This window comes from Phalangium opilio, unplaced genomic scaffold (genome assembly GCF_054372755.1).
Source record: "Phalangium opilio isolate 3A_F unplaced genomic scaffold, DU_Popi_V2 ptg000079l_1, whole genome shotgun sequence".
In the NCBI taxonomy this organism is placed as follows: domain Eukaryota; kingdom Metazoa; phylum Arthropoda; class Arachnida; order Opiliones; family Phalangiidae; genus Phalangium; species Phalangium opilio.
In genome coordinates, this window is record NW_028324187.1 from 6,630,881 (window position 1) to 6,647,337 (window position 16,457).

At 38.4% G+C, this 16,457-nt stretch overlaps 3 protein-coding genes across 3 annotated transcripts in view; 1 reads left to right on the forward strand and 2 right to left on the reverse strand.

Annotated features, from left to right (window-relative positions):
* Rab30 (RAS oncogene family member Rab30) overlaps positions 1 to 16,457 on the forward strand; it is a 57,057-nt gene that overhangs the window by 17,887 nt on the left and 22,713 nt on the right. Inside the window, exon 2 of the mRNA XM_089846066.1 lies at positions 9,955 to 10,010. Coding sequence (XP_089702192.1) covers positions 9,961 to 10,010 — 50 coding nt within the window. The 5' untranslated portion in view covers positions 9,955 to 9,960. The remainder of the gene's footprint in view (positions 1 to 9,954; positions 10,011 to 16,457) is intronic.
* LOC149654497 (uncharacterized) lies at positions 8,530 to 9,800 on the reverse strand. Its single transcript, XM_089846070.1, has 5 exons — positions 9,387 to 9,800; positions 9,262 to 9,327; positions 8,852 to 8,890; positions 8,723 to 8,776; positions 8,530 to 8,653 (listed from the first exon to the last, which is right to left on the reverse strand). Exons 1-5 carry the CDS (start codon positions 9,597 to 9,599, stop codon positions 8,627 to 8,629), a joined length of 399 nt encoding a protein of 132 aa, XP_089702196.1. The 5' UTR covers positions 9,600 to 9,800; the 3' UTR covers positions 8,530 to 8,626.
* Positions 10,268 to 15,808, reverse strand: mesh (sushi domain containing 2 mesh). The gene is made up of 19 exons (XM_089846057.1): positions 15,333 to 15,808; positions 14,832 to 15,013; positions 14,574 to 14,730; positions 14,325 to 14,509; positions 14,140 to 14,265; positions 13,913 to 14,078; positions 13,574 to 13,852; positions 13,367 to 13,514; positions 13,101 to 13,301; positions 12,756 to 13,040; positions 12,562 to 12,694; positions 12,344 to 12,494; positions 12,131 to 12,286; positions 11,626 to 12,069; positions 11,403 to 11,563; positions 11,199 to 11,322; positions 10,962 to 11,138; positions 10,747 to 10,888; positions 10,268 to 10,459 (listed from the first exon to the last, which is right to left on the reverse strand). The coding sequence occupies exons 1-19, from the start codon at positions 15,430 to 15,432 to the stop codon at positions 10,375 to 10,377; spliced, it is 3,402 nt and encodes a 1,133-aa protein (XP_089702183.1). The 5' UTR covers positions 15,433 to 15,808; the 3' UTR covers positions 10,268 to 10,374.

The following is a 16,457-nucleotide window of genomic DNA, read 5'->3' on the forward strand; positions in this document are numbered from 1 at the left end:
AAAATAGAAACATAGAAACACTTAATTACAATACAGGAACCTCGTTTTTAGATTAGAAATATATTGTACAGTGTTGACATCATACACCTGAATCTCCAAAGAACTTAGAGTACGTTAGTTATATCTCTAAACAATCTGGGGTCAAAGGTTACAACATTAGGGGTCAAGAAAATGGACTTCTTTTTTCTTGGATATTGTTAGGCGTATGAAAATTCTTTTTGGCATATTTTAAACCAGCCATTCTTTTATCGGAGCATAGAGTTTTCCACTTGGATTATTATTATTATATTTTTGGGGACAATTCCGTCAGCGCCTGGCTTTTTATGGCCTCATTTCCCTAGGTAGCTATGGACCCCGACCTCCCAAAAAAAGGGTTAGGACCCAAAGTTTAAAAGAAAAGAAAATATCGCCAAGCTTTTCGTTCTTATTATCCATTTAACACCACCATAGTAGAATTTTTTTGGGGTTAAAAAAGGCAGTTTTTTTACGGGTTTGGGGGAGGGGGTTAGAGGCTACGGTGGGGGGGGGGTATACAGCCTCCTTGTAATAAAATTTGTAGCATTTGAGGTGGTGGTAAGGGACACGAATTTAAAATGTAATCTCGCTTGCTTTCGAAAGAATATTTTTTATTTTTTTCAAATTAGAATTTTATTTTCTTTTTCAAATATATATATGCGAGTTCTCTGTTTTTATTAAGAAATATATTAGACTAGCAGCAAAGGGACAGGACATTTTTGGTTCCTTTTGGGGCACCATTTTAAAAGATGGAGGCAGAGGGAATCTTAATTAATTTAATTTAATGTTAAGGCAGGGATAGATTTAATTTTAGAAGTAGGAATGGAGTCTAACGGTTAGTATTTACTTCAGTTATTCCGACTCATAGACCACCCAGTATAGAGCCCCTCCCTCCAACGCGTAACAAAAAGTTTAAATTATCTTATTGGCTCAATTAAACTACGTTTTTATGACGTTGCTGACGGGGACGGCGAAAAATACGTAATTCCTTTTTACCTCTGTAGCTATGACCCTCCCGCCTCTTCTTTCATACCCCCCCCCGTCCCGTGGAAGGGGTTCCTGGACTTTGACTCGCGCCCGGATATTACTCTGTTCTCCATTCCTACTTCTAAAATTAAATCTATCCCTGGTTTAGGTTAAAGAAAGTTGGGTTTTTGGGCGGTTTGAACTTTGATTATGGTATCAGCCAGGACCTTTCACTTATATTATTATTTATTAAAATAGATATCAGTATGGTTATGGTTGGGGGACCATTTATGATTAGATAATATAGGAGGACCCCCAAAATTATTTACAAAAATATCGATTTTTATTTTTGTTCTTAAATAACAATGCATGCTTGAGAGAACGATATCTTAATTCATGTTCCAACATCCAAGATTATGAAAGATAAATTGTTAAGCCTATAAAGGTTAATGAAAAAACGAGGGGATATTCACTCCCAACGAAAAGGTAAATCAATCAGAGGGAAAAAATCTTACTGTACCTGTATATGTATATCGAGGGAATGACCGCTTGTTTGTTGAAGTGAGGAACTCCTCTGTAGGAGTAAAAGGGGACCGCGGGCTAACTGTAATAAAAGTTGACATGTTGATGATAGACGTTAAGCAAGAGACGAGGGCGGAGAAAAATGGATCCTTCCAAGTAATATGGGCGGATACATTCTTAACCAAAAACTAAAAAGAGGCCATGACCCCTCTTCCATGGTCCCCTTCACCCTTGATTAACCCTCATCATTTTGACAAGAATCTACGCCAAACTTAAAGTTAATAAGCGTGGAGAATTTGCTATACGTGACGCGTCGAACTTCCTAGTATGAAGCACGTACCTTATATGAGCTTAAACGCAACGCCATCTATAAATGATCATATCTTTTCATCTAATATAGTTAAAGTAAAATTGAAAACACCCAATGAAAGTAGAGATTCCGTAGAGTAATTGCTCCGAGTTTCATGACATTCCTATTGAAATTCAAGTACTTAGTGGCGACCGTATTAGTTTCTTTTAACCACATCACCTTTTCAAAATGAATGTAGCGTTTAATATCGTGTAGATAGAGTAATTTTGAAAACACCCGTGGAAAGTAGATATTCCGTAGAGTAATTGCTCCGAGTTTCATGACATTCCTATTGAAATTCAAGTACTTAGTGGCGACCATATTAGTTTCTTTTAACTACATCACCTTTTAAAAATGAATGTAGCGTTTAATATTGTGTAGATGGAGTAAATTTTAAAACACCAAAGGAATGTAGAGATTCCGTAGAGTAATTTGCTCCAAGTTTGTTGACATTCTTATTAAAATCCAAGTACTTAGCGACGCTCCAGCGCGACCATAGTATACTATCTAAACCACACCACCATCTATATATGATTATATCTTTTATTCTAATGTAGATAGAGTAGATTTGAAAACACTCCCTTAAAGTAGACAATTCGTAGAGTAATTGCTCCAAGTTTCATGAAATTCCTATTGAAATTCAAGTACTTAGCGGCGAATCAGCGCGACCATCGTACTAACTAAACCACACCACCATCTTTAAATGATTATATCTTTTGAACTAATGTAGATAGAGGAGATTTGAAAACACCCAATGAAAGTAGAGATTCCGTAGAGTAATTGCTCCGAGTTTCATGAAATTCCTATTAAAATCCAAGTACTTAGCGACGCTCCAGCGCAACCATAGTATACTATCTAAACAACACCACCATCTATAAACGATTATATCTTTTGACCTAATGTAGACAGAGCAAATTTGAAAACACTCAATGAAAGTAGAGATTCCATAGAGTAATTGCTACGAGTTTCATGACATTCCTATTTTAAGTTAAGCAATAGAGATCAGGTGTAGCTAGGGAGGTCGGTGAGATATTCGGAGGAGGAACCAGGAGGAGGTATTTCGAAATGATGTTTGGGTTCATAAATTGTTTTTGGCCAACAGTAAGTGAAGCAACAAGAGCCATTGGCGTTATTATTAAAAAGGTTACAGGCTTATTTTGGTAGCAGAGAGAGAGAGAGAGAGAGAGAGAGAGAAAAAGTCAACTATGGCTCATTAAAGACGCGCTTTGGCCTTCCGGTCCAACGACGTTCAAAGCGACTCTTTCTTCCACTCACGCTAACTCTCTGTATGGTATAAAGAGCATTTTCGGGAATGCTTTTCCTTTCCACTCGGCTTACCATCCACCTAACCTACCACGCCCCCTTACCTACCCACCTATTCCCGAACCAATATCAAAGAGAGCTTCACTCACTTATATAACATAAGCTCATAATAACACATAGTTAAACTCGAACCCTTGCAACAAATATATTTACTTTCTATTATATTATATTTTAAGTTGTATGCAGTGGCAATGTCATGAAATTCGGTGCAATTACTTTACGGAATCTTGCATCCTTTAATGTGGTTTTATTTTACCTCATTTAGATCAAAAGATAAACGTTTAAACAGCAACTAATATTATGTAAGTAAATATGTAAATATTTTACTAACATTTTAATTTATATAGAACATATTTAATATTGAAATTTCATGAAATTCGGAGCGATTACTCTTTGGAATATTAGCTTTCAGGGGGTATTTTCAATTTTGATCTACCTCGTATAGATCAAAAGATTTACATTTAAACAGCAAATAATAAATATAAATAAATATGTAAATATTTTACAAGCATTTAATTTATATAGAATATATTTAATATTGGAATGTCATGAAACTCGGAGCAATTACTCTACGGAATATCAGCTTTCAGGGGATATTTTCAATTTTGATCTACCTTGTATAGGTCAAAAGATATAAACATTTTAATGATGAAATGTGACGTTGGGACAATTACAACTTATACCCTGTGTAACTTATAAGCGAGTTAGCTTACGATTAACTTATGCTCTCAAAGGAAATTTATATCTTGGACGGTGCTTTAAGCAATATTTTCCTCAGATCCATTTCAAGGTGTCTTTACAAACGACTAAGAAATGTGACATATCATAAATAGTTTCCAGCTATATAGAAATGGCAACCCCCAGAAAAAGAAAAGTTACAGAAAATATTTATGGAATTAGAGAAAGAGCGTCAGAAATCTTTCGAAATGGCAAACATTAAGGTGCATTCATACATTCTAACTCCTTAGCACCTTAGTTTGTCTAGCAGAACACAAAAATAAAACCCGATGTCGCCTTAACTAGCACTCTTTGTACGAAATGCAATGCCAATTTGAGCCTACGCCTCCGTTCAAGGTGCTAAAGAACTATATAGTCATCCATACGAAAAAGTCCAACCAATTTGATAGTCCTTTCAAGGTGCTAAATAACTATACACATCTTCTCCCTTAAATCAAGAAACGCTACAAAGTTTTTTGAGCACGAACGTATCCTGAACCAACAACGTTTTTCAAAAACTTTAAAAAAGTTGATTTTACAAATTGCACCTTCAGATGTTACCCACACCCCAAATTTATTGAAGTAACCAAGCACCATCACCTTCACAGTTTCTTATGGCGTCTTAACCCATCTCGTATTGATCCAAACGCGTCCTGATTCGAGGAGTAAAACACTCTCAATGATACCAATCGCCATGGAAGAATTTAAACTAGAGGAATTATGATGCGTGGCGATCCCCTCTGTGTACTGTAGAGATATCTTTGGGTATGCTAGCTAGCTAGCTATTGGGTGGCAGGTGTTGTTTATCGGTGAAACTAGCTGTTGAGTTTAACAAATTTAGCATAAAACATTGAAAGTGGCTCTGGCTTTTTTCTTTCAAAAAAACATCCCAGATTTAACATTATTTCTCTTAAAGCTTTTTCTGTCGATAGAATTTTTGAAAGAGTCACGTTCTTAACACCTGAGACACCAGAATCGTAATTTTTATTAAAACTTTCAACGCTGGGAATATATTTATATTATATTATATCAAGAAGCGATATCTAGTTTATTAGGGAGAAGGTTTAAGATGCCTAAGTATTCTCGCGCCATAGTCCCAGTCCCTCTTTCAAAATATAAGGGGGGACGTAAAAGGAGGCCATGCTATTTCGCTGCCTCTCCTCAGTTGGAAAATACAAGTAATTTTCATTATCATTCGCGTCGCTCTGACGTGAGTGTTCAAGAACCAATGAGATGCTGCATGGGTGCAATTTAGAGGGGGGGGGTAACTCCGGACCTACTATACGTTTGGACTGGAGATAAAGCTGGAAATTTGGGGCGAATTTATACCTTCTCCCTAATAAACTAGATATGACTTCTTGGGGATTTTATAGTGTTTTCTATGTATGATTAAGGCATACGTACGTACATTGCTCGAATTAGGTCGAATACTCACTCGCTAATTGTCAAAACTTTAAGAAAAGCACTTTAAAGTTTGTCGTATTGGGGGAAACAGGGGGGGGGCGTCTTTATCTTGGGAAGGAATTGCCCTAAGTTTTCCCGAGTCTGATCGCAAATGGAGCGGCGCAATCTTGGAATATTATACCTTTTCACCGAACGCATTAAGCCAACAAGTTTAATTTACACATACAAACACACAGAGAGAGAGGGATCCTCTTATTCTTGAAGAGGTTACGTTAAATTTTCTCCAAATTTTCGTCTAGAGAAGTCGTCATTAACAGACAAACAACGCTAACTTCTTTGCTTTACTTAACTCTGATGTAGTGATGACATAAGGACTGTTTTAAGGGATGCCCCATTATTTTTATTCTGTGGGCCTTATTTATCATTGGAATTTAATGAAACTTGGTGCGATTACTCTACGGAATATGGGCTTTCATGGGGTATTTTCAAGTTTACTCTATCTGTAATAGATCGAAAGATATAATGATTTGAATTACGAGTTGTATTTTATTTTTCTTGATAAACTATGCTTGAGGGATGCCAAATGATTTTTATTCTGTCGGCCTTATTTAACATGGGAATTTATTGAAACTTGGTGCGATTACTCTACGGAATATGGGCTTTCATGGGGTATTTTCAAATTTACTCTATCTAAAATATATCAAACGATATAATGATTTGAATAATTAGTTAAATTTTATTTTTTTTGATAAACTATGTTTGAGGGATGCCCCATGATTTTTATTCTGTCGGCCTTAGTTAACATAGAAATTTAATGAAACTTGGTGCGATTACTCTACGGAATATGGGCTTTCTTGGGGTATTTTCAAATTTACTCTATCTATAATAGATCGAAAGATATACCTAATAATTTGAAGACCTAGTTGAAATTATTTTTTCATGAAAAAATTCTTCCATGCGATCTTGCTACATTTTGGAGATTTCTTATTGAAGGTATGAAAGGGAGGGAAAAAGCATTAAATCAATTCGAATGTGATACGCAATTTAAACAAGAAATTTAGTTATTTTTCAAAAAAGAAAAAATACTGCGAAAATTGCTTTTTTTTTCTTTCTTTTAAATAAAGGCGGTAACCAATTTTCTCCCGGAGATATGTAATTGAATAAAAGGGGAGTTCTTCTTTACAAGCCAACCAAGAACCCCGTTAATCGTTAAGCATGAATCCCTCAAACCCCCCCCCCCGTATAATGAAGAAATATTTGGGAAAAGGGTGGAAAGGATAGATCCTAGCGTATTACGTTAACGTTCGCGTACGTGTGTACGTTTAGATGACGGCTTTTCAATCTTTTAAACGCGTCAAATTAATGGAAGATCCGTTAAGGAAAGAGAGAGCGAGAGAATGAATCGATTCTTTTGGTGAAGGAAGGGGTAAGGGGGGACGTGGGGTTCCCCCTTGACAGTTTAATTGGAGAACCCCAGAGACTATCTTTTCGTGTTCCTCCGCGCCGACAAAGAAGTTATTAATGATTCCACACCTCACTCGCCAACTACTATGCCTCCCATCCCACTCAACCCCATAGCCCAGTAAAGGGAGTATCAACCCTTAAGTTGGGTTTCACATTCCTGTACTTGTCTCTAGTCCGTAGTCATTGCAGAATCGTTGGTGTTCATTAAGTACTTGTAAGCATTTCAACAGCTAGCGTTAGCAACTGCATTTGAGAGGGTTGAATTACATTCCTGCATGTACTTGTCCCTAGTCCGTAGTCATTGCAGAATCGTTGGTATTCATTAAGTACTTGTAAGCATTTCAACAGCTAGCGTTAGCAACTGCATTTGAGAGGGGTGAATTACATTCCTGCATGTACTTGTCCCTAGTCCGTAGTCATTGCAGAATCGTTGGTATTCATTAAGTACTTGTAAGCATTTCAACAGCGTTATCAACTGCATTTGAGAGGGTTGAATTACATTCCTGTACTTGTCTATAACACGTACAGGCCAAGCTTTTCATTTGGTCATTGCAGAATTTTTGGTAATCAAGTACTAAAACTAACTAAGAATTTCAGCATGTTTTAGTATTTGTGAGGGGTCAACATGCCAGTCGAGATCTTTTGGAATAGGGGTTCAAATATAATGGTAGAGTTGACTTTTGGGCTATTATAGACCCTTTTTAAAAATTTGGGGTATGCATTTATGAGGGGTGAACATGCCAGTCGACATCTTTTGGAATGGTGGTCCAAGTGCAATGGTAGAGCTGACTTTTGGGCTATTATAGACCTATTTTAAAAATTTGGGGTTTAAAATAGAGTCTGGTGTTTTCTATAGATGGGAGGAACATTAATGTGCATGTGCAATTACAACAAAGACGCATTAATTACGATATGACTTCAAATAATACGGATCATCCAAATTTGGTTGTGGACTGGTAACTTTGAAGCCATGTTTAACGTCTTTGGAATGAACATACCGTCTGGTCCTATCAATCTTCCGCCTTAACCCTAAAACAAGCAGACGAAACTGCAACCACTTCCCCTTTTCAAAATGGTCTACATACTCCCTTGACTTGGTACCTCATTGATTAATTCCCTAATCGACAAGTAATTTTAATTACATCATTATAGATTCTTAAACGCGGTCGATGAAAGGGGGGGCGCATTATAAGTTTTTATATAGTAAAGTCAAATGATTAACCTATTGGAGTTTTAAGAAGCAAACAGGGCAGACAGTTCAGGCAGGGCTTTAGAAATTAAGAGTTGAAGACTATCTCTCTTTCCCCGTGAGAAATTAGACTGTCCTAACTTTTATATACCGTACCGAACTCTCTCTAAGTGATTTGGCCAACTCTATTATTGCGCTCTAAAGCTTTCAAAGAAATTGATAGTAACTCTACCGCGCTGTCTGTTATATCACCTCCCTCCTTTCCTTCCTTCCCGCCCTTCTTGGATCAGATTGAGTATAAAGTCGCTTGGGAAATCACCCTTGAAAGAATCTCGCACCATTGCGGTTACCACCTACCACCTACCTTCCACCACCATCCTCACCATTTGCTGCCGAATTCGGCTACTCGTCACTTCCCCGGAAATGGACGCGAACTGTATATAAGAAAGAGACCGTTTTAACCTTTTAACGCGGACACTGTAAGTTCTTATGGGCCACTTCCGGTTCGTTGGTTGGTTAGTTCCTTTGTTGACAGTTGCGACGAAGACATATCCGTATTTAAATTTAATTATTTTAATTACAGTCCCATATACTTTATTTATTATCGTGTATTCAAAAATGTACATGATTTCAAAAGTGTTCTTTAAACTTCCGCTTCCCTTGGTAGTACTTCCGTTTTATGAGAGCATTGTCTCTGTACAATGCTATAGGCAGTACCCAATTACTTAAGTACAATTATTGACTCGTAAGTACTGACCTACCTACTTACTTACCACAAACGCGTTCGAAAATGGTATCAGAATTTGTACCAAGGCCGTTATCAACTTCTGAAGTTAATTAAAAGTTTATTATTTAGTTTAATTTGGTACAAATTAATTAGTTAATTAATTAATGTTTTATACCGTATCTGATTGCAAGCTCTTTATTTTCTCTTTTTTACCCTAAAAATTATTGTAAATTATAAAGTTAGTCCAACTTTGGAGTGCTTATCTTCTTTCCCCCTTTTTCTAAAGATCTTTTTTCCTATTTTGACCTATTTTTTCGTTCGTCGTGTAAAGCCCACCAGTTGCATGGCTTAAGCCTCGGTTAGATTAACAACACGGATGTTTAGCCTAGGATTTTTAAGTAATCTAATCTATTATAGTCGATTTTAAATAATTAATTCTAATTAAGAGTCGATAATTATTTATTGGTAAGAATTTTATAATTATTATTATAAGCCTTGGGTTAAGCTGCAACTTGACCTCCCAAGTAATCAGGATTAGATTAGGGTAGATGGACAAGTAGCAAGTAATATTTCTTAGTACATTACTTTAGCGGTCATTGGCAACGGACAAATGTCGTCCTTTATTTGTCCTAACATTTCCACTGTACATTGCTGAAAAAGACACCGTTTATTAAGAGTATATTATAGTTAAAATATAGTTAAGTACTTACGGGAATGCCTTCTTTTTGGAGACATTGCGCCACTTGTGGAAAATTTTGACAAACAGCCCCTAATCTTTGATATTGCAATGATAACATGTCATCGACTGACAGAATGGGTACTTCCGGTGAAAGAAAATCAGAGAATAACCCTCCCTGAACGCGACCGTACCCCCATAAGTTAAATGAGAAAATGGTACAAGCTATCACGTAACGTCTCAACATGATACGATGGGTTATACTTGTAATTACTCTATGATAAATCAATACGCGTCAATAAATAACCGAGTGTTTTGTAGCTATCTTAATGGTAGACGATTCATTCCAAAGAACACTGGGTTACGTCTACCTACGCGTGGAATTTGGACTTTAACATCGTTGAGAGAATGTTATTGAAGGGATAGTGTTTATTGGAAAGCCAAGCTAATGCCCCATATTAAGCAAGCAAAGTTTGACGTTAACTTATCAGACTTATTACTTGGCTTGATATTATCTCTTTAAATTTTTTTCGTAGTGTCAGTGTTAGTACCCCTTTATAAGTATTATAATAATTTAATATTCTTGTTTATTTTTATCATAGAATTTCATGGAAATCCGTTCTTTTCAAACACCTATCAATCGAGTTCGACTGAAGTTGTGAGTACTGAACTGAATTGTTTATTTTTTTATTTTTTTTTCTTATGAGGTTAAAGGTCATTGAGAATAGTTTGGTAGAATTTCTTATTTTGAGTTAGACCATTCTTAGCTTTTACTTCCGGTAATGGTTTCCCAGAAGGCCTCGCGCGACGTCACCCTTAGTCCAAAATGACGTAAGAAATATCTCTATCAGGCACTTTGACCTACAAGTTAATGATGCGTATCTCCAGTTAAATTATATACGAAAGGTCACCGGGTTAAATCGGAACTTGTTTTTATTTGTTACAGTGAAAATGTGTAGAAATATTTATATGTATTTAAAAATTAAGAAATATGTGGCGGGGTTGATAGGTGAAATGTACTTTTAAGCGTCAGTTTCAAGTTTTCCTGGTCTTCTGACGTAATCTCCGCTGTCTCGTTTCTTTAACTCGATCAGCGTTCGCTCGCCCCTGTAATACATTTGTACATAAGACAATAATATCTCCCAATAAGTTAAGACAATAATATCTCCCAATAAGTTACAAACTCGCTTCACGCGACCATCTTTATCTTTAAACGATTATATCTTTTGATCTAGACTAGTTAGAGGGAAATTGAAAGTACCCCCTAAAAGTACACATTCCGTACAATAATTGCACCAAGTTTCATTAAATTCCTTGAATTCCCCTTTCCTCCACCGTCGCCTAACCATATTATGACAAAAAGCTAGGGTTTAAATGATAGTCTTATGTCTTACATTCCCTCTTCGCCGGTATAGTGATGGTTACTATGTCTTCTCCATCGGACGAAACATATTCCGATGAAGACACCGCAAATTAGAATCGGGATTAGAATACCAACTGCGATACCACCAATTTTGCCTCGGTAACTTGCCTCACCTGCCAAAGAATAACAACCCAAAGTCAAATTAGTCAGGTCAAGTTAGGTTAGGTTACTATGAAGAATCCTTACCGACACACTCTGCTTCGAAACCCCAAGACCATAAACCATTTTCTCGGCATCGTCGGACCTCGGTTCCAGTTAGACGGTAACCGTCATCGCAACTGAATCGCACCACAGATCCGATAAAGTAACGGATTTCACTTTTGCGACCGTAAAGAGGTTTTGGTAAGGCGTGGCAACGGACAACTGCATTGATTCGAGTATTACGTACCCAAACAACTGTAGTTTATTAGATAATTAACTTACCATCTTCTCTGACCGCAATGGATAACTGGTCAGCGGCTGACTCTTGACTTTTAGTTGACTTGGCCCATTCTGGGTTTTTGGTCACGATAAAGTCGTAGCGACATGGCACCGAATTACTGCAAATCTAGGTTAGATAACTTATAAAAACGAGCCCTTATCCAAGTAAGAGGGTTGTTGTTGAGATTGGTATATTTAAGTACTTACTTGATCGACTTCCTCTTTGGAAAAGGTGAAATTATCGGGTATCATTAAGGGTTCCCTGAGTTCCGGTTGAAAGTTGGGTCCGTCGTACACGGAGAACGGAACAGTGTCGTGGTAAAATAGGGAAGAACCCAGATTAGGTTGGTCCGTGTCCGCCAGTCGATCTGTTGAAATGTAAAGTTATATTACGCGTTGTAAATTTTTGATTTCCTCAAGTGGTAATTACATTGTGATCCAAAGAGGTCGTAAATTTCCCTCGCGGAAGCACCGGGGTAGAGACTAACAAATCCATCAACTCCCGTGAAGTCGTCTTCTTTATGTCCCGACCAATTACCTAGCAAGCCTTTGGTCTTATTCATGAAGGTGTAGGGTAGATAAACGTGGGCGGACATGTATCCGTTGCCGGAATGAACTTCAATACCGGCTCCCGAATCGAACATGGCGACGATGTGAGACATATTCCAAGTACCAGCCGGTTGGTACAAGGTTACCCCGCGAAAGTGTTGAATCCTCAAGGAGTCATCCCAAAAGAAGACGTACTCTTTGTCCACGATGACGTAGAAATGATAGCGCCAACGGGCCGCGATGGGTCGCAGTCTGAATTCCACGATACTGGATTGATTGTCGCGCATTGATACAGCCGTTAAAGCCGTAGCGTTGATCAAGGGATCTATATAAAGTAATTGGGATTACTTGGTGGGTCCAAGAGCCAAGGGCTATTAAGATCTTACCCAGCCAATGAGCCTTGGGTATTTGTTCGAATCGGGCTTGTACGTTTAACTTGTGAACGGCGTCGTGAACTCTGCTTAAAACGAACTCTCCCTTTCCGTTGAAAGTGTAGTTCAAGCGGTCAAAGGTCAGGATATGCGGGTCGCCATAAACGCTAGCTAATAATTACAGTACAATTATTATAAAGGTAATTAAAGGTTTAGGAGGAGACGTACCAACGCCGGGGGAACTGTACGAAGAACAGTCTTGAGAGGTCCTCCAATATTTGTACATTGCGCACGTATCAGAGTTATCGTTGTCTTGATGCCATTTGCAACAGAAAAAGAATGGAACCATATCGTGCATCCAATTAGATAGTGAGGGAACCTGAGAACAAGCACTTATAATTAGAACCAATTTCTGTCCACCATGATGGCGCTGGATTTTAAATTACCATCATTCTTTGTTTGTAAGGATGTTTGCCAAACTTGAAGGCCCTGGCCGGTCGACCACCGTACATGGTGTCTGCCGTTTGCATTAGTTCCCCGTGGTCATCGTAACAACACGTTTGTCCGGCTCCACCAACCCTGTTAATAAATAAGATCCGGTTATTGATAGGGTCAAGTAATTACGTTCCATTGTACTTACGCTGGTCTTCCTGACATGATACAGTGATGGGCACCTTGATGGAAAGTGTCGCAGTTCCTGTCGATAATATTACATTGAACATCGGGCGCGTAACTACCACGGTCTAATTCGGCTTGTTGCAAGGTGCAAGGACATCTGAAGTTAGTATGAGCGAATCTGTCCGAGTTGAGTTCCTTCTGGTACCAAGCGTCGCAGTACTTGTGCTTCCATTTATCGGTTCCGTATTCGCGATCCCATTGACGTTTAAAGTACCACGCCAAGGGCATAGGTCGGGACCAAAGAACTCTAGAATTAGATTAGTGTTAGATTTGAATTCTAGTGACCTTCGAGTGTACTTAATATTACGGGGAAATGTCGAGTTCCATCCCAAGAGCGTCTCTGGCCTCTGTCAAATTCATACTAATGAACCCGAAGGTCAAATCTTGCTTCCCGTAATCGGTGTTGCCATGGAACTGTCTCACTTGCAACATGTACCGTTCATCGGCAATATTAATTCCCGTTGCCAGTTTTGTTATATGCGTCAGCGCGGGATACGAATCGGTTTCTCTGTAAAACAAAAACAACATGAACAAATCGCCTTCAAACGGAGGCACTGTGTTTTGTTCTTCTACCTGTAACCCCATAGATGTAGTTGCACCTGCGCGTTCTGGTGCCACGCCAAGTCCTTGGCCCTCCAGGATAAATCTAATTGGTCCGGGTCTTCCTCTCGATCTTTATCCCCAGAGAGTAAGATTCTGTCCTCGGTTATTTCCGGTGGTTCTACTCAAATCAATTAAGTTTAAATGACGTTAAGTTGGAGGTAGTGTTTAAATACTTACGAATGTACCACTTTCCGTGGTAAAAGAATGACTTTTCGTCTAATCCGGTGGCGATATCGATGTAACCGTGGTACATAAGTGGAGGCGAGATGCAAGTGGCGTGATTGGGTCCACGAACGCTACATTCGACGTTGATAAAGTCGAATTTTACGATGATTTTCTTTTTATTGCCCAAGGAACCGAGGCAGGGTCCTGTTATATTTACAAGGGTTCCGCCCAGCATGCTACCGTAACGTGGAAAGAAGGTCAAAGGTCTGTCATTCCAATTTGGATCCAGTTCTGAAAAGGAGAATGGTTAACTACCTTTCTACGCTTGTCAAAGCCCAAAGCAGGACTTACCTCGTTCTATGCAAGAACCGAACCATATCTCTTCGTCAATTTGAAACATGAATCGCCCATTGAGACCATTAGCAAACCCTCTTTCCGGTAACAGGTTGACGTGAGGATGTTGGGAATAGGGTCGGAATTCGAAGGCTCTTGTCCCGTTTCCGGCGTTGAAACCAACCTACAATAATTGTCCTTTTAATTTGAATGATCCCTGAACGACAATGGGTATTAATACTTACAAAAGCTTGAGGACCGTTCTGGCCCTCGAAGTTATCCATGTGAGTGATCCAAGAGATCCATTCGTAGTTAAACATGGCGTAAGTGTGCATTTCGTCGGTTGCCAGGACAGCTTGGTAGGTGTTCGTCTGCAATTGTTACCATTAATTGGTTTAAACGTGGCCATAAACGTCAACACGCCACTTACCCTTAGGGGCTTGGAAGGTTGAGGGTTGGCGAAACTGACGTTCTTCCAAGTAACGATGATGACGTATTTAGGGTTGAACTCTGCCGCTCCAATCATACCTTCCCGGAAATCACGGTAGATTCTTTCCTTCAACGTTTGGTTGTTTTCCTTGTCGACCTCGATGACCCGGAAGTACACTCCGGCTTCTGAAAATGTAATTAGGTTATCCCTTGTTCTCCTCATGATATCCTAGTATACGCTCGAGATTACCGTCTAAGTTCCTGGGCACTTCCTGTTGCGTTAACCAAGGCGCGATGATGGAAGGGTCTTCCTCTCTATCGGGATTGGTGATCTGGATGGGGAACTTGATGGGAAAATCGTAGGCCACCAAACCACGGTTAAAAGTAATGTAACCATCCTTGTGGACCTTAATAAACATAGCTCATTACCACCCAAAGTTTCACGGTGCGGGACATGCCAATATGACCTATGACCCACGCGATTCTATACTGCCAGAGATATACTTACCAACATGTAATGGTAGAAAAATCCAAAGAATGGTAAACGACACCTAAGGGCTTGGTCATGGACTGGTCTGACGATACTCAGTTGCAACATATCCTTACGTTCGTAAGGGTACATTAATTTTCTTCGTTCTTCTTCAAGTCCCGGTGGGTTGTTTATGTAAGGTTCGTAACTCGTGGGCGAAGCTGAGAAAATTATCGATACATATAACGTATACCATAAATGTACTGATAAGACACAATCTATTTCTTCCCCCACCCCACCCTTCTCTCCATTTTGCGGCCTCACCAAAAAACGTCCACCTTTTAAGGCGTTGCCCTACCCAAAGTATTTAGAATTAACAAGTCACTCAAAGGCTATAATTTCAATATTAGTCTTTTGCCATAATTTACATATTATATTTTTATTTATTGCAAATGTTAATTACCAAAGGAAATTTTTTCATGGCGTAACATACTTATTGGAGTTCTATAGTTACTCTTACTTATCGTTTGAATCACTTACCTTGCGGTTGGGAACCAGATCCTTGACCTTTGACATCTTGACCAGCGAATAACACCAGCATAAACGCGTAAAAGGCCAAATTATAAAGCCAGGAGCGCATTTTTGGTATATTGTTTAAGCGCGTACCTCACCTTTTAGGGTGTGGTACCGTACCCTAAGTAAAATTAAAACTAGACGGAATTAACTCCGTACTTAATTAAAATTAAGTTTATTAATTAAAAAGAAAAGACAATTAATTAATTATTAATCGAATTCATTAGTTTTGAATTTAGTTTTAGATTAACCTGCCGTTAAATTAATTTTACGGGATTTTCAAAATGGCGTCGACTTAAATGGGAAATGAGAAAATTACTTGTCGTCGCGAAGCGACAGCCTCTAATACTTGGGCGCTAACGATAATGCATAAGTACGTTGCAATCTTTATCAGGCAAAGAATTCGTTGCCTTCTTATCAGTTACCTATAGCTCGAACTGTGCCGCGTTCCTTGTTTTTTTGACAATGTTAGGCAAGAACCTTTGACTCATAGATATGTACTAATGGGGTTGGATACTCTTACTACTGTGGCACCATTCTTAGCGCGTTATCTGTATCCTCTATAAAGAATGAACGCGGTAAGCCAAGTGTGGTACCCCTCGACAACATCAAGGTGTAGTGTTGCTTATCTTATCGTATCTTAGGATATTTGTGGGAGAGGCCATTAACCATCCAGCATTCCCAAGTCAGGGGATTATTTGAAATATCCCATTTTTATATCAAAAAAAAAATTATTAGAAAAATAATAAAATTGCGGAAGTGACGTCAACCTCTTGAAGTTTGAAACTTGGAATTTGAAAATTTATTATATAAGTTATTTGTAATGCAACTTCCGCTATCTGTCACGTGATGTTGTTATGACGTAGAAAACTAATACAATACGTCACTTGTTGACAAATTATTCTTATATAATTTAATACATTGGTATTTGTAAAATACTTAACTGGATTTAATTTTAATTTGATATGCCATTATTTTATGGAATCGTTATTTATAGAGGTCACTAAAGATGCGACCGATCGATACCCGCTATTGATCGATTATCGTTCACGTTATGAAATGATTTATACTTAATTAAAAATGAAGATTAAG